Source organism: Dama dama, chromosome 4 (assembly GCF_033118175.1).
Source record: "Dama dama isolate Ldn47 chromosome 4, ASM3311817v1, whole genome shotgun sequence".
Lineage (NCBI taxonomy): Eukaryota > Metazoa > Chordata > Mammalia > Artiodactyla > Cervidae > Dama > Dama dama.
Genome location: NC_083684.1, coordinates 19,907,209 through 19,932,327, shown reverse-complemented (window position 1 = coordinate 19,932,327; position 25,119 = coordinate 19,907,209). Strand labels below are relative to the sequence as shown.

Below are 25,119 nucleotides of genomic sequence, written 5' to 3'. Positions count from 1 at the left end.
CTGGGTGTGCTCTCAGCCCTCCTGGGACAGGTCCCTGCCCCCAGGTGGCAGAGGGCAAGATGCCAGTTTAAACCCAGCCCCGGTCCAGGGACCCAAGGCCACAGGTCCAGCCCAGGCATGAAAGGTCAGGTCAGGCCAGCCCCTCGGCTGAGTGCAGAGACCTGCATGGGGGCTCACTTGTGGACTCCTGGCTTCAGAGGTCATCACTGCCTGGCTGGCTGGTGGGGCCCAGCATGCAGAGCCAGGCTGTCACCCGAGGTGCTCTGCATTCCTGCCCCGTGTCCTCGAAGGCCGCCCATTTGGAGAATGGGAGTTCCCTCTGCACCTGGCTTTGACCTGATGGCAAACCAGATAAGACCTGAGAAATTACCCAGACACACGCCATGATGAGGCCGGTGGTGCAAGAGGCCTTACGTGTGCTGTGCTGCGGGGCCGGCACTACGGATAGGCCACTGGAGGCCCCAGGACGCTGGCTCCCGCCCGGCTCTCCTGTCCCACATTTGAAGGGCCACGCAGCCTTGGGGCAGAGGACCTGGTCACTGCACGCAGCTCCAGGGTCACGACCCCAGGCCAGAGCCCTAGGTGGCTCCTCCTGACACCCCCACAGCGAAGTGCTAGGATGTGAGTCGTCTGCCAGGACTCACGGGACTTGCTTTAAAGGTAGTCTTCTGAGGGCAGAGGCCCTGCTATCGGTCTGGGTAGGGGCACTCCCAGGCCCCTGGCACCACTCTGCAAAGTCAACCCACAAGGGAGGGTCTCCCTCCAGTGGTCCTGGTCCCCTGGGAGGGGAGCAGGGGCTAAGCAGGGTGCGGCGGCGTTCCTGCCCTGCATTGGGATGGCAGCGTGGCCCCGCTGGCGTCTCACACACAGACACCTGCATGTCCGCGTGGGGTCCAACCTTGTGTGAGGCACTCGCTGGAGAACTGGCTTGTAGGCTGGAGTATCTCTGGTCCAGGGCTCACCGGGAAGGTGGCCTCCGGTCCAGGCAGAGATGGCGGCCCTCAGGAAGCCCCGCTGGGCCAGCCACTGCAAGGAAACCAGGCGGGGGTGCCACGGGGCTGGGCTAGCAACTCCGGGGGCATCTTGGTGGCCTCCTTCAGCCAGCAATGCCCAGTGGGCAACGCCAAAGGGAGGATGCAGGGGGGCTGGGCACAGGCAAACTCACCACCAGGGCAACACAGCTGTTTATCAAAATATTTTATTTTAGGAGACCCCTCAAAAAAAGACCCTCCACATCTGACAGATGCCCAACAATACCCTCGGCCTGTTTTTTTTTTTTTCAGTCTTTTCTGTTTTTTTTTCCATTTTAAATCAACTAAAACAATTTGATGCTTAAAATAAAAGACAGGAGTATTTTCCAATCAGACTTCAGTCAAGAATATATATATTTTTGATCCTGGGGACGGCGGGGTGGGGAAGACGCTCGGCAGCACTCAGTGTTCCTGGTTACAGAGGAGGGCGGAGCTGAGGACGCCTGCCTGAGCGGAGGGAGGACTCGTAACTGACATAAAATCAGAGCTGGTCCTCGCTGCCCCCACGTCCCCACCCACCTGGCTCGCAGGACTTCTGCTCTGGGAAGGGGTTGGTTCAGTTTGGGATTCAGCATCATCTTCATTACATGTGTGGCTTCTTTTCCAGCTGAGAAACTTTTTTTTTCTTTTTTAATTTTTAAAAAGAATCACAGCCAAAATAAGACATAAACTGCAAAATCCAAAATGGCTGCGCTTACCCTATTTATAAAAACAGGTGAGTCCCTGCCTCGGGGAGCAGAGCCCGGGCTACACCTTCCCGGGGATCTTGGCCCGCTTGCGGGCGATGGCGTCCTCCACGGCCTTGAGTTGCTTCAGCAGCTCCTCCCGCCGTGACAGCGTGCTGGCCTTCCCTGACTTGGTGCCCGCGGCGGCGGTGGTGCTGGTGTCCGAGGCTTTGCCAGGCACGCTGGTGACCTTGCTGGAGCTCTTGGACTGGGGTGACAGCGGGCGCTTCCTGCAGGGGTGGGGAGGCCATCAGGGCTGCTCTCTGAGAGCCTCCTGTCAGGGCCTGGGCCCCAGGAGCTGTACCTGCTAGGCAGAAGGCACCCCCTCCCCAGCGGACGAGGCTCCCACCACAGATGAGTGTCCGGGGCCCAGCTCGGGTTCTGGCCACAGTCAGCACAGCCCCCCGTGTGGAGCACACCTGGGAGGTGGCGGGCACAGCTCCGGGGCTCGCCTGGAGCCCCCTGACCTGGCTGTCCCGCTCTGGTCCTCGCTGTGTGCCAAGGGCTGGGGGTGTGGGGCTGTGCCCGTGCCCCTCCTGCCTGGCCCTCCACCCGAACCCGGGGTGCCGGTGGCTCAGGGACTCAGCCTGCTTCCAGGGAAAAGGTGAGCCCCGCTCCCGCTTCTTGAGCCAAGTGGGAGGGAGGGAAGAGCTGCTGCCAACTGGCCCCTGGCCCTCCGGCCACAAGCCACGCACTCACAGGCCGCTCTGCACTCTAGGACCCGCTGGGGGCCCAGGGTAAAAACACGGGCCAGCAAAACCTTCCCAGCACCTCTGAGACTGCCCCGAGCTAGTCCTGACAGCTCAGGCCTCCGCCTGGGGAGGAAGCTCAGCTGGCCCTCTCTGCAGCCAAGAACCCGATGTGCTGTACCCAGGGTGGGAGCAGGGGGGTTTGTGGGGAGACACTCACCTGTCTGTTGGGGCCGAGGGGGCCTTGGAATTCTGGCCCCTCTGCCGCTCTGGCTTCGGGGAATTGACTCTCCCACCTGACTTCCGGTCCCGAGAACCTGAATGACAGGGGACAACGTTAGACCAGGGTCCCAGCTCCATGTGGGCCCAGCTGCACAGGGGCTAGTGGGCACAGGCAGGGAAGGGGCAGCCTCTCTCTGGCCCCCGGTGACCCCACGCCAGAGAACGGCGGCCATTCAGCTCAGCTTCCTCATTCTCAAAAGTGCCCAGGTCTAATTTGGGTTTTGGTTTCCTGAACCATCATCAGCATCATTCAAAGCAAGGAGCTTCCAGTGTGCAAGGCCAAGCAGACCAAAACCGTCCTCCTCTGACTTGGAAGAAACTCACAGTGCAGATCAAGTGGGGAACAAAAAGACATGGCTGCTTACAGACCACAAGCAAGACCAAGAACAGGAGTGCCTGCTGCCCTGTGAGTGTGGGCCCCGAGTGAGGGCACACAGGGGTCCCACCACTCAAGAGGCATTATGGGCAGCCTGGGGTGGGTAGGTGAGTGTGTGTTTCAGGGGTATGCCGTGTCCTCCTCCTGCTCCTGGTGGGGTGTGCTGGGCCCTCTCCTTCTATTTTAGGGGGAAAGATGGCCTGGCAACACTTGGGGTTTCACTTTACTAATGGAGCAAGCCAGGCACACCCTGCAGCACTGAGACGCCGCCCCCTCACAAGCCCACAAGCTCACGGCCTCACAAGCCCAGGTGGGGTTTCCCTAGGTTGAGCTACTTGTGTGATAACAAGGGATGACCCCACCTGTAAGGAGGTTGTGGAAAAAAAACAAAACAAAAAAACAGTGCTACTCCTGATAGCTTCTGTTTCTGAAGATACATTTTCCATAAAAAATTCTTCTTTGTGTTAAAACACAGTATCTTATTACTGTCAAAGTATTACGGTTTTCACTTCTAAAATTGTAAATGCTGACAGATGCGGACCACTCGGTCAAAAGCCCCCTGGGGGCTTCAATACTTCTCAGGGCACACGAAGTGCGGCTCCAGAGGCAGAGGCTCACCTCGGTCTGGGGAGAGGTTGGCGCGCTTGGCTGGCGGTGGGCTCTGCCTGTCCTTGTCTGAGGGCTCGTAGCGCTTCCTGCTCCCCTTGTCAGCAGCCTGGAATGACAGGTGTGCAGTCAGGACCAAGGCCTGAGTGGACACAGGCAGCCACCTGCTCTCCGCTCCTGCGGACCCTCCTCTGGGGCCCCTGCACCACGCGGCCCCAAGTGAGGCAGGGCCCATGGTCTCTAGGCTGCCACGCCAGGGATGGATTCAGGCCCTCCAGTCCCCTGGGCACTGTGGCCGCCACCTCGGAGAGGCCACGTCTGTTCTGCCCCCCGACCCAGGTCCCAGGGCTGTCCTGTGGTAACCGGCTCCTCTCCCACCGTCAACCCCCTGCCCACGCGGCACGGGCCATGAGGCTGTCCATCAGGGCAGGACAAGCCAGGCGGTGTGGAGAGCCGCTAGCTGGCCCAGCCATGGGTCTTGGGGCCCCAGCAGCACTGCCCACAGCCCCACCTTGTTCAGCAGCGTCAACTTGATCTCCTTGTGGGCGATGAACGTGGCTGCTGGGGGCTGGCCTGGTGGCACCTGCTGGGGGGTGGTGGGCTGCTGGGAGGACCTGCCGCCCGCAGGGGTTCTTGAGGGTTTGGGCGGCTGTGTGGACGAATCCCGTTTCCGCTTATCCACTTTCACACCATCTTCCTTCTTAGATTTTCCTGCCAAGGAAAAACGCCCCCTCATAGCCTCTCTTCCGGTGAGGCAGTTGCCTGCGTGCTGTCTGGGGGAGGTGTCATCAGCCCACATCGCCTCTCCTCTCAGGACCCCAAGGCCCGGCACACCTTGTGGGCACCTACCTTTCTCCTTCTTGGTCTGGGCTGGGGTGGGCGACCGCGAGCTAGCCGAGGACACGGGGCTGGCCAGGTCTGCGTACATGTCATCCGAGTCCACGCTGTGTGCTGAGCTGCTGCTCGACGTGGCGCTGGACACCGAGGACACGCTGCTTACGCTCAGCGATCTGCACAGACAGACACGTCTGTGCCCACACAGCCCCGAACCCCAGGGAAGGGGAACCCCCCAGCCTGAGGCTTTAGGGGCTCTGGACAGTTTACAGGTGCCACCCAGTGAGGGGACACCTGCAAGGCCGGGGCCAGGCCCTCGTGCTTATGGTTCCCGCACTGTTAGCTGGGCAGGGATGCACAACTGCATGTGACCAACACACAACAGAGGGCAGGGATGGGCTGCAGGACGAGCAGACACTGTGTCAGAGACGCCCCAAGGGGCCGGCTCGGGAGGCTTGAGACACGGATGGTCTACTCGGTCCAGTCCCGTCACAGCCCAGGCTACTCAAGGGCTCTGCTCTCTGAGAAAACTGCCAGCCGCATGTCCCGAGCTCCAGCAGGGAAGGCAAGAGGCAGCCTATCATGCGTATTATTTTTGGCAGTGCTGTGTCTTCGCTGCTGCTCAAGGGCTTTCTCTAGTGGCGCACAGGTTCAGTTGCCCTGCGTCCCCTGTGCTGGTGGGCGGGTTCCTAACCACTGAACCACCAGGAAAGCCCAGAGCCCAGCCTTCTTGAAAGGTTAGGTATTTAATAGACCGCAGACCTACTCAGATTCAGGCAAATGTGTATACCACCTGCTGCCTACAAGTGAAAGAGAAAACTGAATTCAAGGAATCTCAGGACTAACTTGATACCATCTTTTTAAACTAAATGGCAGAATTCTCTTCTGTTTGTTCCTGTCTCAGATCTTTTCAATAGGCCATCCCCCAGCTGCCTCGGCCTGCTCGTCCTTCTTGCCCAAGCTCTGCGGAGTGGCAGGGCCAGCCCAAGCGAGGGGCTGTGTGCACCCGAGGTGGCCTCTGCGGGGTTTCCTGGACCCTGACCGTGGGCAGAAGCTGCGGGACAGGACGGGGGAAGGACAGACATGACAATGACCTGGATCTGGAACTGGAGCCACTGTAGCTGCTGCCGCTGCCGCTGCCGCTAACTGTGCGCCTGCAACACAACCAAGAGGCCACAGCTCACGTTTCTGGGGCCTCAACACGCGGGCGCCCCCAAAGCCAGGGCTCGCTGGTCCGAGACCAACAATCCACCAGGGACTGGCCACCGAAATCAGGCGGGGCTCGGATTTCTTCTATAGAGGACTCCCCGACAAAGTGAGTCAACCACACCCCCACCAGCCCCCACTCCCCTGCCACCACCAGCAGGGGACGTCGCCGTCGAGCTCCTAGGACACCAAGGCTGGGGGTCATGCAGAGTCCCTGGGAGCATGCCTCCCCCAGCTCTGGAAGGCGGTACACTCACCTCCTGGGGGGGCTCCTCGCCTGCCGCTCCCTCCTCCTGGCTTCCCGAGGGTCTCCGCCGGGCTTGGTGGGCTCAGGGGCAGTGGTGGCGGTTTTGGGGGCCTGCGGTAGGGCTGGAGGAGGGGCTGGCTTCTTCAGCAGCTTCTCTCTGTCATGTGGGACACAGGGAGCTCAGACGCACCCCGGCAAGCCTCAGTCCTGCAGGCCAACCTCGGGGCATGGGCACTACACACACACACACACACACACACACACACACACGCACTTCACACACACCCACACCTCACACACACAGCACACACACCACACGCACTTCACACACATCCACACCACATGCACTTCACACACACACACCACACACACACACCCCACACGCACTTCACACACACACCCATACACCACACGCACTTCACACACACACCCATACACCACACGCACTTCACACACACACACACACACCACACGCACTTCACACACACCCACACACAAACACACACACGTCCCCTGTGCCCTGACCTCAGGCACTGTTTCCTGCAGACCCCACCCCACACCAAGCATCACCCTGCCTCCTCCTCAAAGGCAGGAGAGGGATGAAGATGGGGCCATCAGGAGAGCTCTGGAGGAGAGCCCACGAGCCAGGCCATGCTCCTTCAGTAACGGCACCCTGACCCCTGCCCTGCATGGCGGGGGCGGCGGCCCTTGGGGAAGGCTGGATGTGCTCGTGAGTGGGGACCTTAGGCAGGCAGGAAAATGGCCCCAAAGTAGTTCTTCGCTGTTGCGTGGGGAAGATACCCTGCCAGTGTCGAGCACCCTGAACGCGCACGGGACTGATGGGCCACAGAGCAAACCTGCCAGTGGGACACAGCGTTTGGGTTACAGGCAGCTGCCCAGCGTGGCAGCAGGACTGAGTCCACATGCAGACCCCATCTGTGAGGCTCGGGGCCGGGGCCCGGCACTGCGGTGGGGTCCCCTGTCTGGGGCCCCAATGGAGAAGAGATGCGGCCCGTGGCCTGAGGTCCACGCCCAGGAATCTAAAGGCCAGGCCTGCACCTCTTCCCCAGGGCCCGTTGGCAGCACTCACCCTGCTTTCGTAGGAGGTGGAGCTGGCTCCCCCTTGGCTCTGGCAGGTCTGTGTGGGGAGGGCGTCGGGGACGGCGATGGGGACGACGAGAAGGACCGGGACCTGGCGGGAAGCAGAGGTATGAGGAGGGCACCCCACCATCCACGTCCCGAGGGGCAACTGCTCAGCCTGGGGTGGCTCCTGGTCATTTCCTAAAATGCACCTCTGGGGAAAAACAGACGCTGGGGGCAGGCAGCACCCCCATCAACTGTCACAGGGGAGCTGGCGGGGAGGCCGCCGAGCATGGGGCTCTCGGACACAGGCTGGGGGAACGGTCAGTAGTAAAGAAACTGTCCCTGACCTTGTGAGAACAGCTCAGACACAGGGCTCTGTCATGGGTTCAGCATCACCCACTGCTCACATGGGGCCGGCTGCAGGTGAGCCCCACACCCTGGGATCGCCAGAACCCCCAGGTTCCTCAGCTGGGTTCCATGTTTCTCCCCACAGCTCACCTGGACCGGCTGCCTGAGAACGAGCTGTGCCTGGAGGACCGGCTGGAGTAGGAGCTGTAGGACGAGGAGCGGGACCGGGAACGGGACGAGCCGGAGCCAGAATAGGACGACGACCGTGAGGAGGACCTGGCCCGGGGAGAGCAGAGGTGAGGCATCTTCCCCCGCCCCGCTCACACAGACGCGCCCCCACAATCAGACACTCCGCCCTTGGGGCACCTCATGGACACTCTGAAGTCCAGTCCCCTTCTCGTGGGAGAGGTGGCTCAGAACCTCTAGGTGCCGGGTACACTCACAGTCAAGAGTGACACAGCTCCCAGGCCCTCGGGCACAGAGCCAGGACACGTGCTCATGCGTGCTGATGAACCAGTCTGACTCAGGCAGACACACACGTGTGTATCTGTATGTCCACCAGGGCAGGTAGTGGAAATACTGAGTCCACACACACCTCCAGCCCCTCCCTCTTCAGGGAGCGCCCCCACTCTCACTGCCCACAGCGTCCTCACTTGTTTGGGAGACCTGTTGCACACACACATCTCAGAGCTGCCGACCTGAGCTCGCAGGAGACAGGTGAACTGACTGGACACCAGGTCAGGCTGCTCCTGGCTCTTCTGCCAGCAGTGCCTCTTCCCTCGCTGACCCTTGCCCAGGCCTGTGCTCCGCTCTGGGCTGCCTGCACCCTGGTTCACCTCACCATTTATTCTGGGGTTCATGGAGGCCTTGCCTTGGTGCTAAGTTTCAGTCCTGTTAGCCAGTGATGCTCTAGAACCCAGCCTTGCTGAGGAGAGACAGAGTCCTGCTGACCTCCCTTACCTGGAGGAATTGGAGGCAGAGGCCGACGAGGCTGATGTTTTTCGACGCCGTCTAGCACGGCTCGGAGAGACCGACACCCCGAGTTTCTTCTTCGGAGACTTGGACCGGCGCCAGGGGTCCTTCCACTCGTCGGCTCTCTTCACCTGGGGTCCTGTGGATGCCGTCTCCTTCTTTGGTGGCTCAGCTTGACGGCTGAAATCACAGAGGGGTTAATAGGTCTGGGGCCACCTCCCACCAGACAACTCTGCCATTTGGTGAAAGAAACTGTGTGGGAGGAGAGACTATGACCTAACAGCTCACTCCAGGGATGCTACACATACAAGGCAGCAGACACTGGCAACGGGAGACCTCCCCTGGAACTGGACATGCAGGGCTCTCTCCACGAGCGCTGTCTCACAGAGCCACAGGGGAACTGGACAGTCAGCAGTGCCCTCGGAATCCCCACCCTGCCCACCACACAGGTGCTAGGCGGGGCGCGAGGAAGGGGCCCGTGGGTGTGTGCCCTAGAGCTGGGTGCACGGTGGCAGCACCACCAGCCCTTAGGACGCTAACATGATTGAAGAAATCCTGGTTTCCAAGTGAGTTAGAAACTCTAAGTATTAACCTAAGCCCTAGATACTTCCTTTGTTTTCGGGCAGGGCAAGTCAACAGTGTGAGGATGCGTGTCCAGACCAAAGGCTAGCGGGTCAGAACAACCCACCCCCACCACAGGTCACCACCAGTCAGAAACACACACGGCCGAACCTCCCAGGAGGGTGGGATCACAGCTGGGTCCTGAGGGCGTGAACGGTGGGGCCGGGCGGCAGCTCGGCAGGGCAACACCGAGAGCACAGGGTCCCAGAACTACAGCAGTTCAATACCAAGGTACCTGCTGGCCTTGTGACACACCGATCAGATAAAAATCACAGAAAGTGAAGCAGGGCAATAACCCCTGTCATCCGGCTCTCCTGGCACAGCCGCTCCTAGCATGTCCGAGTGTCCCCTTTGCCCGTGTTCATTCTCCACCAGGGACCCTGCAGGTACGGCCAGGGCTGCTCAGGGACTGCCCCGCCTGGAGTGGCCCTCCCTGACCACGGACAGCAGTGCTTCACTGTCAGGTGTTACATAATCTGAATGTTTCTCTACTGTTCGCTATTTCTGTGTTTAAAAAACACAAACGATAAAATCACCCTTTCTATTGAGTCTTTATGAACATCTTGTCTTTTCAAGGGTAAATTTTTAAGATGTGGAATCAGTGGGCCAAAAGAGGCAACCCTTTAACAGGTTCTTGCTAAGTTGTCAAATATTTTCCCTGGAAGTGAAAGCATTTCACACAGGGCTCAGCACGGTGCTTGCTCCACACCCCCTGCCCGAGCGAGCCTGGGGTCCTGTGTCACCAGGCGCACCACCACGCCCAGAGAGGAGCGCGTCTGACTCCTGAGAGCTCTGCACACAGACAGCGCTTCTGGGAGGCCGCCTGGGGGTTTCAGCCATGCCCGTGCTTGGCCAGTTTTCCGGGCAGTTCCTGGGGTATGACGATGGGAACCCTCTGCTGGCAGGTGTTTTCCCAGGCTACTGGCTTCCACTCATTGGTGACTTGTTCCAAGTGCTAATAGCTTCGTTCAGGCTTACAGAGCCATCTCCACCTGAGCCCACAGGCCGGGAAACTGCCTTCCCTCCAGAAGGTGTGGGCGATGCCATCTCCAGGCACAGATTCTTCCTCAGAGGGGCTGTGCTCCCTCATTCATCTGCCTTTTCTTATTTCAGAATCTGATCTGCACATAGAACCACCACATCACAACAATTCCAGACATGCTAATTCTCAGAGGCCTCTGGAGTGTCCTGCCTGTTTACCTAGAGAACAACTGTAGCAGCACTGTCAGCCCTGCCTGACCCACTGGGCTCTGGATCAGAACCATGTCGGACGTATGAACAGGGTCCTGACATTTATCCCCACTTTCCATGAGTGTCAGCAAAACATCAGTTTTATTCACACAACATAAAACAATCACCGCCTGCTGACATCTTCAGAACTTTTCAATCAGTCTATCCACCAATGAGCAGACTCATACTGACCATCTGCTAAGAGCCCCCACCAGGAACAACATCCAGCATTTAAAACTGCCCCAAGGACACAATGAACAGAGGCATAAAACCCTGTAACTTGGCCCCCACACGCTGAGCCACTGCCCTGCTGGCTCCAAGCGTGTCCTCCTGGAAGTGTGTCCAGGAAGGAAGTGAAACCCGCGTGCTGACTTGTGCCAGTCCCAGGCCATCCCAGGCTGCTTTCACCTTTACACTTCCTGTGTTGTTCTCATTCTGAAAAGACAACAGGAAAGGGAACACCTTGGTCACAGGTATTTTCATGAGTCATCAAAATGGCCCAGCTCTGTCAACCTGTGGCTCTTCCAATATAGGGAGAGAGAAACAGCTGGGCACCGAAGGCGTGCGTGATTCACACTGGAGCCATGTGAGTACTGAGGCTGTGCGTCAGCAATGGGGAAGCAGAAGAACGCTGGATCCTCTCCCCTCGCGGCACACAGCACCCATGGCCAGACAGGTGGCTGTGCAGCCCCCCAACCTCTGAAAGGCAAGACTTCCTCACTCTGGCTGCAGTAAGATGGTCTGGCTGTCTTATGAGCACCAGAACCAGGCCTGGAGGTGCCCCTCGAGCCCCACATTCTCCGGCTAGTGTCGTGGACGGGCCAGAGCAGGCCCTGCACTGACTGAGCTGAAGGCCAGCGCCACCTTCCTTCAGCTCGACAACCACCCCAGGACATGCAGGAACCCATCCTGCAAGTCCGCCCATGTTCCCCAAAATGTGGGAGACTGGGCTCCTGACTTTAGTTAGTATGAAGAAAACTATTTTTATTTTTTACTTTGTTTCTACAGTGACTCACCAGGACAAGTGATCTGGTGTCTGTTACATGTTAAGGGTGTAAAATTTCCTTTTAAAATGTATTTAAGTTTAAAAGGTGGAAGTTTTTTTTAACCCCATGAAGGTTTTTTGACCACACCACGCAATTTGTGGGGTCTTAGTTCCCCAGTGAGGGGCTGAACCTGGGTGCTGGGTGGTGAGAGTTCGGACTCTTAACGACTGGGCTACCAGGGAATTTCTGGGAACTATCTTAAAATATGAATCAATAGAGCAGGTGGTACCTGGATACAGAAAATCATGCAGGTGGAACACCTGTGGGACAGGGCACTTTGCAGATCAAAGTGGGGCGTGAATGAGCCAGCTGAGCCCCAAATGGCCTCCCCCGACTGGGGTCTCAAACCAGGAAGAAGTGGTTTCAGACCTGGATACAAACTGTAAACAACCATTTTAAAGACAGATGTTTTCGGAAGAAGGACGGGATGAACAATCAAGAGAGTTCATTCACAATGCTGTCTGGGGAAGCTGTCCCTAGACGACTGGGGAAGGGCAGGGACACCAGGCAAGTCAGCTCTCAGTCAGGCTTAGGGGACCAGGGACAGAGCACGGAGCCGAGTTGGCACCCCGACATGCAGCCACGGCCTGGGCTGTCCTGCTCTCCGACTACACCGAGGAGAACGCAAAGAGACCTGGGAAACCAGGCAGCCGGAAGAGCAACTACACGGGAACGCAAGACGGCAGGCCACCCGCCGACAGGAAGCTGGGGCCACACGGGAGGAAAGCTGCGCGAGCAGGGACAGCTGGGCGAAGGACGCCGTCAGCCGTGCTGGCACTGAGAGCGGACAGAACAGAGTTGGCATTTGCATAAACCCTCTGAACAGAGAGGGGAAAACACCTTCCCGTAATCTCTGGGCAGCCCTCCCCCACGGCCAAAGCCACGAGCAATCTTATCTGCCAGGCTCCTGAGCCTTTGTTCAAGGCCACATGAGAGGGACACTGAGGAGCAAAGGTCACGAGAAAGGGCCTGAGTCCCCTCTAGACACCAGGGCAGAGGTGTGAGGTACGGCAGCCACAGTGGGGGTGCCTGCGAACCCCTGAGCAGCGGCCTAGCCTGGGGTCAAAGACAAGAAAAGATAAAAAGGAGGAAGGTTCTCTTTTAAGATGGAAGGGTGATAAGCTTGGAGAGACGCACAGACAGGGAATGGGCAGCATGTCACTGGGTTTACCCGCTGCCCTCGCTCACGCCTCCCATGGACCCTTCCCCACGAGTTGCTCACCTCCGAACTCTGGACAAGGTCACCCTGGGTCCCACCCTGGGTCCCTGTGGACGTGGAGCTGGCTCCCAGGATGGTCCCCAGGATGCCACGAGCCTGAACAACCTGCCCAGCAGCCCTCCTCCAGGCCAGCAGCTCCCAGGGACCCATGCACAGACGAGCAGGGAGTGAACAGGCCCCCCGACTTCCCCCGCAGGGGCCTGGGAAGGTGAGGGCAGTTCCCAGGGAGGGGCATCTGGGATCACAGACCCATCGCTTTATTCCTCAGACTTGAAAACAAATTTTGACTCCACCGTGAGGTTGGACTTTTAATTTCTGGGTGGGGCCATGAAGACTGTTTCCACAGCGAGGCCCATCGTTTCCAAGGCCACTAATGCTGAGGAGCAGCATTAGTCTGGGGTGGCCCTGACCCAGCGCGTTCCCATTGTGGAGCGCAGCCATAGCCTGACTGCTCTCGTGACCTCGTGCATTGATGCAGTTTCCACCAAGGCCACTTGTGGGCACTTGGGTCAGAACTTGAGAGAGACCACAAGTCTCTCCATTTTGGGGCAAGCTCTATAACTCTGTGCGTCAGTCAAGAAGTTAGAACACAGGATCCACACAGGATCCACTTTTCCTCGAGAATGCCCTGGGCACAACTTTCCCAGAGGAGGAAGTAAGCCATGACCGGGAAAGACTGGAATGAGATGAGAAAGATAAACAAGGTTCCTTAGCTCCCAGGGAGTGTGTCTCCTGCTAGCAGAAAGTCCAAGCTGGGATCTAACTCCTTAAGTGCAAGGATGGAGCCAGTGTGGAACAGGAGGCCCCTGTGGCCTGGCCAGCATGGCAGTTGTCTGGGTGTGAGTGCCTGGAAACCTCGGGGTTATTTAGCAAAGGCGGGTAACACCGCTATGGGATCCCATGAATTCCACAAGTAAGACAGATGGCACTGAAGATGGAGGTGCCATGGCAAGAGGTGAGGTGCTCGAGAAAACAGGGACGGAAAAAGCCACCGAAAGCAGAAGGGGACCTAAAGTGCCCCACGGAACAGTCAGAGGAGACCCGAGCGGCCATCACCCTTGGTCCAAGCACCAGTCTGAGCCAGACAAAGTGCACGGGCAGTGACATAGCCATGGCTTGGTCAACCTAACAGTAACCTCCGTGCTCCCAGGGTCTCGAGATTCCTGGGTGGGCGCACTTGAGCAGGTCACCTCCCTGGCATCCAGGTGACAGTCGCCAGGCTGCGGGGAGTGTGAGGAAGTGGGAACAGCACTGCCCCATGAAGAACCCTGGTCCCTAGAGATGAGAAGCTGGCCATTTCAACCCCAAGGGGCCCCAAACCTCTCACTGTGCTCGAATGCTCAGTAAACAGCTTTGAAGATAACAGGCAATCTGGGCGAGTCCTCGGGAAGGTCCCGGTTACTATTTGTGTCTGGAATGACATTCATCTGCATGTCTGAGAACATCCTTTCTGCGGCGCCCTACCCACAGAGCACGCCCGCCGGCCTGGCTGTACACACTGGGAGGAGGTTTCATGGAAGTGCTCTTCCGTCACAACAATTCTCTCACAGAACTGGCTACAGGCTCCGCTCTAAAAACAGCCCAGTTATAGAAGCGGGCAAGATGTCTGGAAAGGCCCAACCATGAAGGTGAGCCTCAGTGAAGGCAGGGGTGTTGACTCCAAATGAACAACATGGGGGCTGGCCCGGAGGCCTGCAGAAGTGTCAACAGGCGGTCCCTGTGGCAGCTGCTCCACAGGAGGCAGCTTGGGCAGGTGAGGGGTGGGGGTGAGAGGGACCCAGGCCTGGCAGAGCCAGGACCTACCCTCCTGTGTGCTACTAGCCCCCTCCCAGCCACAAGCTGGGTTTTGGGAGCTCTCGCTGGTCGTGGATGTAAGGGAAGATCCAGCACCACACCCAATGGCATCCCCTACTCCCACGTGTGGGACCTTCCTCAACAGATGCCGTCCCATTCAGAGCCCGCACGCGGCGGAAAGAGCTGTGCCTGTTTCCTCTCTCAGGTGTGTGCATGCTGCATGCTCAGTCGTGTCCAACTCTCTGTGACCCCATGAGCTGTAGCCCACCAGGTTCCTCTGTCCATGGGATCTCCAGGCAAGAATACCAGAGTGGCGTGCCATTTCCTTCTCCAGGGGATCTTCCCGACCCAGGGATCAAACCCGAATCTCTTGCATCTCCTGCATGGGCAGGCAGATTCTTTACCACTGTGCAAGCTGGGAAGCCACCACGTTCTCTCCATCCAGCTGCTGATGAAAAACTCCCAACCTGTTAGAGGCTAAGTAAACAAATTCTCCCATAAAAGGGAGGTCAGGTAAAGGAATTACGGCAGGGAGCCTGGCCACCTCCTGACGTAGTGGTCACACCAGCTTGGGCTGATCAAAGGAAAGGAAACAGGAGGCCGTGTTGGAAATTCTGCTCTGGTGAAACCAACTGTTAGTTGGTGGCAGGGCTGGCGGGGCCCCAGCCAGGGTGATCAAAGATGAAATTCAAGACTCCGAAGACCAGTGAGCCGGGCTGAACTGAGGCCGACTGACAGAATATGCCCTTCTGCTGAGGGCAGTAGGGGGTCCGCAGGGGAAGAACTGAGCCCAAAGAAGGGAAGTGAACCAGGTCAGGCTGGCAGCAGAGCACACCAGTCCATGACAAAAGCTGCCTCTGATTTTAGGAGGAATTCACAAAGTTCCCTGAACCCTGACCCTCTAGTTCAGCTGTGTTGTTGCTGAGCCCTTCCTCACAGGAGACCCTGTGGCTGTGCAGACATCAGATCTGGCGGCTGCTCAGAGTGCTCCGCTGCTGGGGGCCAGGCCAAGACTTGCCACTGCCTTCAAGAAATCCTCCTTGTGGGTCTGACTTCCCCAGACTTCCCTGTAGAGAGTGAACACAGGCATCTGTCCATGAGCTACAGGTAGTCCCTGACTTAGGATGGCTAGACTTTTACAACAGTGGAAAGTGGCATGCCTTCAGGAGAAGCTGTGCTTTGAATTTTGCATTTTGATCTTTACTGGGCAGTGAGCCACAGCTCTGTCACCCACATGACCACAGGGCAGACGAGCAATACACCAAACAGCTCTTCTGGAACCAGGAAACCCTTCAGCTTTCCAGTTTAGTACAACTTTCCATAAATTCCATGAAAGATTCCACACTTTACACTGTTCAGTAGATCAGATGCATTTTCTGATGGGTCATTCTAGGCAAGACTTCTCCTAAGTTGGGTAGGCCCCGGGGTCACACACAGACTAGCTACTGGCGCCCCCCTGTGCCGGGCCCTGAGACTGCAGTGCCCTGTGCGGGCTCCTCTCTACAAAGACCACAGAGGGCAATAGATAAGCAAGTACTATGAAGTCAGGAGGAGATTAGAGCTGTTAAGAACAATAAATAAAGCAGGAATGCGGGGGCGGGGGCGGGGGCGGGGGCGGGGGGGGGGGGGGGGTTGACCTCTCTGAGTAGCAGGTAAAGCCCAGAGGCAGGGGAATGGCAGAGCAATGACTGAGGTGAGCCAAGAAGAGGCAGAGGCCAGCCAGTGGTATGGACAGAAGGCAAAGTGTCTACCAAAAAGGGGCTTCAAAGGGCCCCACAACAGAAAAATTGAAGACGGAACTCTTTCAATGCATCTAAAATATGATTTACTCTGATTGTTCTTAAAGTCTATCACTTTGCCCAATATTAGGAAAAAACAGAGCAAATTCAGGGAGGTCGGTTCACTGTCACCTAGAGGATGAGTATAGAACCCACACTTAACAAAAGACAAGAATGAAAGACTATATGGTCCTGACGTTTACTTTCAGAAACATAAGACAGGACTCTGTTCAATGGCAAGGACAGGAATCAGGGATATGAGTCTGGCTTTTCCACCAAAAACTGTTAGAAATAATGAACAAGATTCAGTGCAAATGCAGGATACAAAATCAACATACAAAAACCAGTTGTGTTTTTATATACTAACAACAAAGTACATAAAAAAGAAATAATCCTATTTATAATATAAAATAATAAAATACTTAGGAATGAATTAACAAAGGTGGTGAGAGATCTGTACACTGAAAATCATAAGACACTGATGAAGGGACCTGAAGAAGACAGAAAACACTGAAACACACACCAGGCTCACCAATTAGAAAACACGGTTACACCGTCTGTGCCTCCCACACCAACCTACAGATACACTGCAGGCCTAACCAAAGTTCCAACGGCACTTTTCATACAACAGAAAAAACAACCTACAGTTTTGTACAGCACCACAAAGGACTCCGAATAGCCGAAGCAATCCTGAGGAAGAACAGAGCAGGAGGCACCACAGCTCCTGATTAAAGCTGTGCTAAAAGCTGCAGTAATCAAAGCAGTGTGGTGCTGGTGTCAAAACAGAAGCAGAGACGTGAGGGGGAGACAGAGGCCAGAAACAAAGCCCTGCATACCCAGGCAACTAATATTTGCCAAGGAAGCCAAAAACACTCAATGGGGAAAACTGGACAGTCACATGCAAAAGAATGAAATTAGACCCTATCTTCAACCACTAATAAAAGCTACCTTGAAATGGATTAAAAAACTTACATGTGAGATGGGAAACCACACAACTCTTAGAAGAAAACAGGGAGCAAAAGCTTCACGATGTAGGTCTTAACAATGTTAGATACGACATCTAAAGCACTAACAGCAAACGCAAAAATAAACCTGCGGGACTGCATCTAACCAGAAAGCTTCTGCACAACCAAAGGAGCGGTCCACACAGTGGGGGCAGGTCCTCCACCTCAGCGGAGAGCCGCACGGGGCCGCTGCCCCTCCCGCAGCCCTCCCGCTCCCAGGCTCCAGACGGCGCGGTTCCTACCTGGGTGGCTGCGGGGAGCGGGCCTTGGGCTTCTCCTTGTCCTTCTCGCGCTCCTTGTCGCGGTCGCGGTGCTGCCTGTCCTTCTCGTCCCGCTTGGCGCGCTCGCGCTCCCACTCCTCCTTCCGCCGCTGCCGCTCCTTGTCCCGCTCGCGCTCCCGCTCGCGCTCGCGCTCCCGCTGGCGCCGCTCCCGCTCCCGGTCCCGCTCGCGCTCGCGCTCCCGCTCGCGCTGTCTGTTCTCCCGCTCCCGTTCTCGCTCCCTTTCCTTCGTGGAAAAGCCAAACACAGCACAGGCGGGATCAGACCCTCAGAAGACGAGGCGCGGGCGGGACGCGAGAGCAGGCGGAGTAGACAGAACACCTGGGTGGGGGGTCTCGTTTCTGCACCAGAAATGGACTTGAGGCCACATGGGGCGCCCGCAGAGCAGGCTCTCCAGCATCAGCACCAGGCCTGTGGGCCTGGCAGGCCTTCCGGACCTCAGCTCCCGTCTTGGGAGGTAGACACCAAGGCTGTGCACAGGCAGCCCGGCCTGGGGCTCAGGGCACCCCGGCAGGTCCCACACCCTCTGAGGCTGCCCTGGCTGGCACCAGGCACCTGCAGCCCTGTGGCCCGGCCCCAGTGAGTGAGGAGTCTGCTCTAACCGCCTGGAGAAGGGGCACAGCAGGGCCAGCAGCCAGGTCCTCTTCTCGCCACAGGCTCACCATCTGATGTGGTCCCCAGCCAGTCACTCCCCTCTGGCCCTAAAAACTCACGACTATCACTTAAGCTGTGGCACAGAAACCACTAACCTACTTCTAACGACCTCTTCCAAGCGGCAGCTTCACATCAGAAGCACAGGGTCAGGGGCTCAGAGGGTGAAGCACATATATTCATAAACCTACCACATCTCAGAGAAGTGCCGACAGGAATGGCCACGACCGGCCAAGGGTGGTCCTGAGCCGGAGAGAGGCACAGCCCCTGCCGCTGGCACTGCTCACCCACCCCGCGGCTCTGGGGAAAAGAGAGCCAGAGCACAGACCAGCTCAGAGAAGGAGCTATTCAAGTTGCCACAAGGTCAGTCCCCGGACCAGAATCCGTTCTCCACAGATGGTCAACTGGGACTTGAAATCAGTACACCATGCTCACACAATTAAGCCTTTATAAAGTCCTATAAATAAAAATGGGGTGATTTAAAGGGTCCACCAGTGAAGTTCCAACCTACATACCCGGTAGTTATGGTACGGCTCGGCCTCTGTGTACTGCACCCGGAAGTTCTCATACTGCCCGCCACGCCAGAAGCGCTCTATCTCGTAGTCGTAATAAGGGTCTGCGTAAGGCTCAAGTCTGAAAAAGAGCAAGTAAAAGTCAAGCTTATCACTTAGGAACGTTAATGCAAATACATTACATAAAATATCTGCCAAGATTTAGACACCACATTAAAAAAAAAAAAAAGAGACTGCAAGGCTGAGTCAATATTAGAAACTGAATATACTAAACAAAATCACAGACCTACAGAGAAATCAAAGGATAACACCTAGAGATGGTGAAAACATTTGTGATAAAAACCCAACCCCTTCCCAATGAGAGGAGGAAATGACACTTTCTTAATGTGATAGATACTGATGTTTATACACTTCAGAACAAAAGCCAGCACCTTATTTGCTGGGAACAGGGAGGTGTTCCCGTTAAGATCCCAATGGGCAAGAAAGCCCAGTGCCTCTGAGACAACCCACAGTGTCCTGGGGGCACCACCGCAACCAGACTCCAGGAGCCCCCAAGCCACCTCAATGTGCAAATTAAATGATACCATATGTGAAAGCCATGACATGATGGTGAAGTCAATTCAAGCGGTAAGAAGAGCCCAGTAAGGCACATAGATAATTCTAGATAATAACCAGTGAGGAGGGTAGAGAAAACCCCATTTAACCAGCAAGAAAGAAGGAAACATACTGAGGAACAAGGTAACAATACACTTAACCAGAAACATGCAGACTCTACTTGAGGAAAACTTTAACACTCTTGAAAGACACAAAAGCACAGGCGAATAAGATCACATCCCTCATCATCACAAAGGAAAACTGAACATCACCAAGAAGTCAGTTAATTTACAAATCCCTTCATTAATTTATAAATTTAGGGCAATCCCAATAAAAATGCTGACAAGGTTCTTCATGTGGGTAGACAACTGATCCTCAGGTTCACATGGACACAAGACATACAAGACCAGCCAAGAAACCCTGGGAAAGATAAGACACACCCTCTGTGTAATTTCCCTGGTGTCCAAGGGTTAGTACACGATGCTTCCACTGCAGGGGGGTATGGGTTCAATCCCTGAGCAGGGAACTAAGATTCCTCATGCCACGTAGCACAGCCAAAAATTAGGGGGAAAAAAGACACCCTCTTGAGACCTCACGATATCACAGATGGCCCAGGTCATGAAGAAACAGACCCGAGGAATAAAACAGGAGGTCTGGGCACACAGCCTGGTGTGGGTGAGAGTGGTGGACCTTCAACCATGGGGACAGGATGGCTCCTACGCCCTGGAAGAGGAGGAGGGCCCTCCCCACACACTGACCCAGAGGACCTGCAGCCCAGGATTGATTGAGTGTGTGTGTGTGTGTGTGTGTGTGTGTGTGTGTGTGTGTGTGTGTGTGTGTGTGAGAAGGGGATGGTCACCCAACAGGCCCAGGATTGATTGAGTGTGTGTGTGTGTGTGTGTGTGTGTGTGTGTGTGTGTGTGTGTGTGTGTGTGTGTGTGTGTGTGTGTGTGTGTGTGAGAAGGGGATGGTCACCCAACAGCAGCTGGGCCCTCAAGCTTCTTTCAGAGATTTCTTGACTCCAGACTAACCCTTCCCATTGGGTAAACTGGTAGGAGAAACAGAGGTGCCCAGAGCTCAGAGAGGCCCAAGGCCTCCTCCAGCCTGTACTGCCTCCACAAGGCCTTCGGTGGCTGCTTTCTAGGGCATCTCCCCCCACACTCCTTGGGCCCTGGTGGGGTGAACTCAGGGCTGTGCTGCCAAGTGACAGCCTGATCACTCCCAACAGCCAGACGGCTTCCTCACCCTCCAGCCCACAGCCTCAGGCCTACATGGGCGGCTGTGGCGGCGACTGCGGAAACACAGAGCCAACCCCACAGCCTTTATCTGCGCCCCTGACTGTTGTTTCAGCCGGAAATCAGGGCTGTGCTTTCCAGCAGGAACGCCCCTCGCACGGTGTCGCTGTGTGACCAGGGAGCTGCTGAAGTTGCCTGCTGGGGAAAGACCTGGACTGCCCTGCCTTAAGTTGAGCTGGGCTGAGTGTGGAGGAGGCGCTGGAGCCCGGGTTATGTGGGGGGGCACCACACAGCTCCTCAAGGGTTGACGGGGGTTTCAGCCACATGTGCTTCTGCAATCCATTTAAAAGGCCCATGATAAAATGTCTGGCAGCAACAATGAAGAAACCTGCCATACTCCCGGGTTTTGGGACAAATTTCACAGCTTCTCCTGGTTGCTGGGGAACCTGGGGGAAGGTGGGAGAGACGTGGGTTTCAGGGGCCTTAGGAACAGCTGTAAACCCCCTCAGAGCTTGTAGGAATCCCAATGGATGTGAGCCCTCCACAGTCCCAAGGCCCTGGCACAGCACTCAAACATATCCTTCCAGAAGAAAAACAAGGAAAGTCAGCTGCAAACTGTCTGCAGCACCTCAGGAAGGCCATTCTCAGCCCAGGGGAGTGGACTGTGCTGCTGCTCCCAAGAGCCTGGGTCCCACCCAGCCGGGGACACTGAGCTCTCAACAGGGGAAGCAGAGGCAGAACCACTCCTTACGCTGTGTCTCTGACATCTCTCGTGATCCGATAGTTCCAGTCTCGGAAAACTTCATTTTCTTTGTCAAATTCTCGCTCATCTTCACCAATGGTCACTGTAAACCTTTTCTCTTCAAAATCAGGCTCCTGTTCTTTTCGAATAGTTGCTTTTTTCAAAACCTATCATTGTAAAAAGAGAAGCCAACACTGTTACTGCTAAGGAAACACAGGGGGTCCTACCCTGACTGACCCCTGATGCCTGGGCTGGCATACCAGAGGAGCATGACCAAGCGCCCAGTAGGGATCTGCTGAAGCTCTGTGCTGGGATGCACATGGGACCCCACAAGGGCCCCATCCCTGCAGGCACAGCGCACCCTGCATTCAGGAGCTCACCTATGTCTGACTTCCTGTTTCTAGTCCTGGCCTTGAACTGGGGGCTCCAGACGTGCACTCAGTGAGGGGGCAGGGGAAGGTGCTCTAGGCAGGAGAGGCACCCAGACTGGGGCGGGGCTGGGGGAGTGGGCGGGAACGGCTCTGCTTTCGCTGGTCATTTCCCTGAAGGGGAAGCTCCAGAGCCAAGAGGGGTAAGCGCGGGCACTGGGAGCCAGGTGCCAGATGTGGCCTAGCATGAGGGAGGGGGAGGTGGGTGAACACTGTGCTTCCCCAGGAAAGATGGCTTCTCCAGATACAGAGGCCACAGGGGAAGTGGCACGGCCCCCCTGGCCTCTGGATGACCTAGCAGCCTCGGAGAGACAGAAATGCTGGCTTTGCGCAAGGACCACCATTAGTACTTTTCTTCGCAGGCTTTCCACTGGTCTGTTACCTCCTTTGCATGCCGGAGTCCTCGTTCCCAGGCACTCTCTGTGGGGGGTTCTGGAGGGGGTGGAGGCAAAATTTCATCTACTACAGGCCCGCCCTATAAAAAAAACGTAAGCAAAAAGTTACGACAGCAAGCAAAACTTAGAAATGGGGGCACAAAAATACCAGGTGAAACCCCAGCGGGCCCTGCCTGCTCTCCTCTCTCAGCCTCCCTCCCTTGACTGGCTGTCCCAAGCCTACGGGGGCCCCTAGCTGGGGACAACCAGAGGGTTGGAAGGCAGCTCTGGCCTCCGTGGCAGCCTAGAAATGTCTTACACACAAGGCACAGTCATGTTTTTGAGTTGGAACATCACAAACAGAGTTTAGATGTGACCTGCCAGCAAGGAATGGCACTCAAGGCGTTCACGTACCCATGGGTTGGCAGGCATCAGGGGGTGCGGTCCGAGCGGCGGGGCCCCATTGGGTGGGAAGGGCTCAGCCTTGGTGATGAGCGAGTAGTTGCCCTTGTCGTTGACTCCAGGGTGTATGAATCTGCAGTTCATGCCCCACGTGCAGTTCCCTGTGGAAGTAAGAGGCAGGTCAGAGGGGGCCTGGCCCACGTGCACAGCTCAGCTCCCCCTGCTCCACTGGCGACCGGCAAGACACCCAGGCAGCAGGCCGAGCACAGCCCTGTCCATCCCACGAGACCATGAAGGCAGGCCTGGACAGTCGGGGCCGCCCTGAGAGCAGCACTTAAGGGCCCACACAGGACCCTGCCCCACAGTCACCATGAGAGTAGTTCATCTCCCCTAAACAGAGACACCCACAGCATCCCGGTGATCAGGGTGGCCCTGCCTCAGGTTTCACGGCTCAGGACATACACACCCGAAGGTGCACTGACAAGGTCATGATTCTGACTCAAGAGAGCCCCATACTGAAACAGAAATCAATGAGCAGCACGATAGCGATCAGAACTCTGCCAGTTTATGCCAGGGTGATCTTTACCAGCTCTGTACACCTGCATTTCTCCTAGCAAGCCACTGCAGGCTACTTCTGGTTACTTAAAAAAAAGGGTTAGAGAGAAAACACGTAGACAACTATAATAAATGGGGTGTTTATACTTTACAACAAAGAACTAAAAAGGTTGACCTTTAGTATTATTCAGCAACAGAACACCAAGATTCAGGAAAACCACCTGACTTTACAGGACAGAAAAGAAGACTACATTTTAAATTTAATTAGTGAGTGAATTTTTTTTTAATTTAATTTTTTGAATAGGTAATACATGTGCAGGCTTAATAAATATGGCATACAATATCTAAGTGGTTTTAGAAAACATTTTCAATTGGTTAGCATGTAGTTAAATTGTAAGCCATCTTTTAATATATATTCACTCCTAAACACAATATTTCATTTGAATATTTCTGTCAAAAAAATGTTTTTTCCTTATATCATGTAAATTAAAGAGAAATAATCATTTGATATTTAAGAAACACTAAATTTTACCTTTTAAAAATTATGAGCATTTCAACTTGTATTAAAACCAACATAATAATATATGGCTCCAAAATTAAATATGGAATAAAGTATACTTAAAAAAATTTCTTCTCTGGGAATGCAAAAACAATCAACTAAGTTTATAATTTCTAAAAGTGTTTGAGAGATCACATACAAAGCAGAGGCTGGGTAACACACTCCAGGGGGTTCAAAACCCCAGAGACTCAGACAGTTTTAAAGAAAAAAGAATATGCAGTCATACATCTAAATAAAGAATTCCAAAACATCCACTTATTCATCGCTAGACTCTCATAAATTCACATCACAGTTCACACTGCTCATGCAGTTAAAAAGTAACAAAAAAATTGTAAGCACAGAAAAGTATTAACAAAATAAAGCACAGCGTTTCTATAATATTTAAAATCTAAAATACATATATGGGTAGGAGGTAAATGAATGTGTTATTCTTTGTTCTTTTTGTATTTGAATTTTCAAAACAAAACAAAAATATCACCCCTGACCTACTAACAAAAAAGCTCTTTGGTTCCTCAGGTTTTAAGGGCAGGGAGGAGGAGCCGGAGAATGAGCAGAGAGGAGTTGAGACTGCCTGTGTCTGGGCCCAGGGCCTCCAAAGAGAAGGAGGTGGCTGCTCCAGGAAGTGTGGGCGGTCTACATACATGCAAGGGCAGGCGTCCCGCGCCTGCAGGCAGGAAGAGTGGCAAGAACAGTGCAATCCCACCAGCTTTTTGAAAAGTGAATTTTCAATTATGCAGAAAGAAGTATGGGAGGATACACTCCAACTGTGTCGGGATAACTGATACTGTTTTGACTCTGTCAGCACACATTACTTTCATAATTTAAGAAAGCAATTTGTTTGGGGGAAAAAAATCTCCAGGAAATGGAAGCAAAAATAGATTTACAGGTTTAAAAACTCTCTCCTGCTTCTAAATGAAATTTCACTACCAGAAAATTTATGTGGATTGTGACTGTATGACGAAACAGGATTACAATTTGGTCAGGGGTCTGCGTGGACAGGCACAGGAGCCCAAAGGGAGCAAGCAGAGGACTTTGCTGCAATCCAAGTGGTACAGCCAGAAGGAAAAAAAGGACCCAGTGTGGTGGTGGGTGGGAGGGTCACAGGAAGACATGTAAACAAGGTGCCTATTAGTCTCATGCGCGCACACACACACACAAAGATGCCTATTAGTCTCGTGCACACACACACACACACACAGGTGCCTATTAGTCTCATGCGCGCGCACACACACACCCACACACACCCACACAGGAAGACATGTAAACAAAGGTGCCTATTAGTCTCACGCGCACACACACACACGCACACACACACACAGAACCTGCCTCAGTCTCAGCAGAAACCAAAGACACGAACACAGATGACAGAATGCACGCCACACACACACACACACACACACACACACGCACAGCCTGCCTCAGTCTCAGCAGAAACCAAAGATGTGAACACAGATGACAGAATGCACGCCCCACACAGCAGATCCAGGAGTTTGGTCAGAAACACCACCAGGCCTTAAAAGTTCTGACTGCTAGTCTGACTGGAGGTCAGTGAGGTGCCTCTGCTGGCATTTCTAACCTGCATGCCACGGCACCTATGGTGCCTCCCACAACAGCGGAGATGATTTTACACCCTCTTTCTCCAGCTTCCACACAAAACGCTTTCTTCACACTAGAATTTTAAACAAAGACTTCCTTGT

The 25,119-nt window shown here is 55.0% G+C and overlaps 1 protein-coding gene across 2 annotated transcripts in view; it reads right to left on the bottom strand.

The window, feature by feature from the left end:
* Positions 1–1,182: 1,182 nt before the first annotated feature.
* Positions 1,183–25,119, bottom strand: part of ZC3H18 (zinc finger CCCH-type containing 18) — a 42,011-nt gene continuing 18,074 nt past the window's right edge. For both annotated transcript variants that reach the window (XM_061138354.1, XM_061138355.1), the window contains 15 exons: positions 22,321–22,469; positions 21,915–22,007; positions 21,114–21,271; positions 18,537–18,654; positions 17,334–17,596; positions 8,388–8,579; positions 7,578–7,703; positions 7,087–7,188; positions 6,007–6,153; positions 5,638–5,697; positions 4,559–4,719; positions 4,221–4,420; positions 3,722–3,818; positions 2,666–2,762; positions 1,183–1,986 (listed from right to left, as the gene is read on the bottom strand). In XM_061138354.1, coding sequence (XP_060994337.1) covers positions 1,779–1,986; positions 2,666–2,762; positions 3,722–3,818; positions 4,221–4,420; positions 4,559–4,719; positions 5,638–5,697; positions 6,007–6,153; positions 7,087–7,188; positions 7,578–7,703; positions 8,388–8,579; positions 17,334–17,596; positions 18,537–18,654; positions 21,114–21,271; positions 21,915–22,007; positions 22,321–22,469 — 2,171 coding nt within the window. In that variant the 3' untranslated portion in view covers positions 1,183–1,778. The remainder of the gene's footprint in view (positions 1,987–2,665; positions 2,763–3,721; positions 3,819–4,220; positions 4,421–4,558; positions 4,720–5,637; positions 5,698–6,006; positions 6,154–7,086; positions 7,189–7,577; positions 7,704–8,387; positions 8,580–17,333; positions 17,597–18,536; positions 18,655–21,113; positions 21,272–21,914; positions 22,008–22,320; positions 22,470–25,119) is intronic.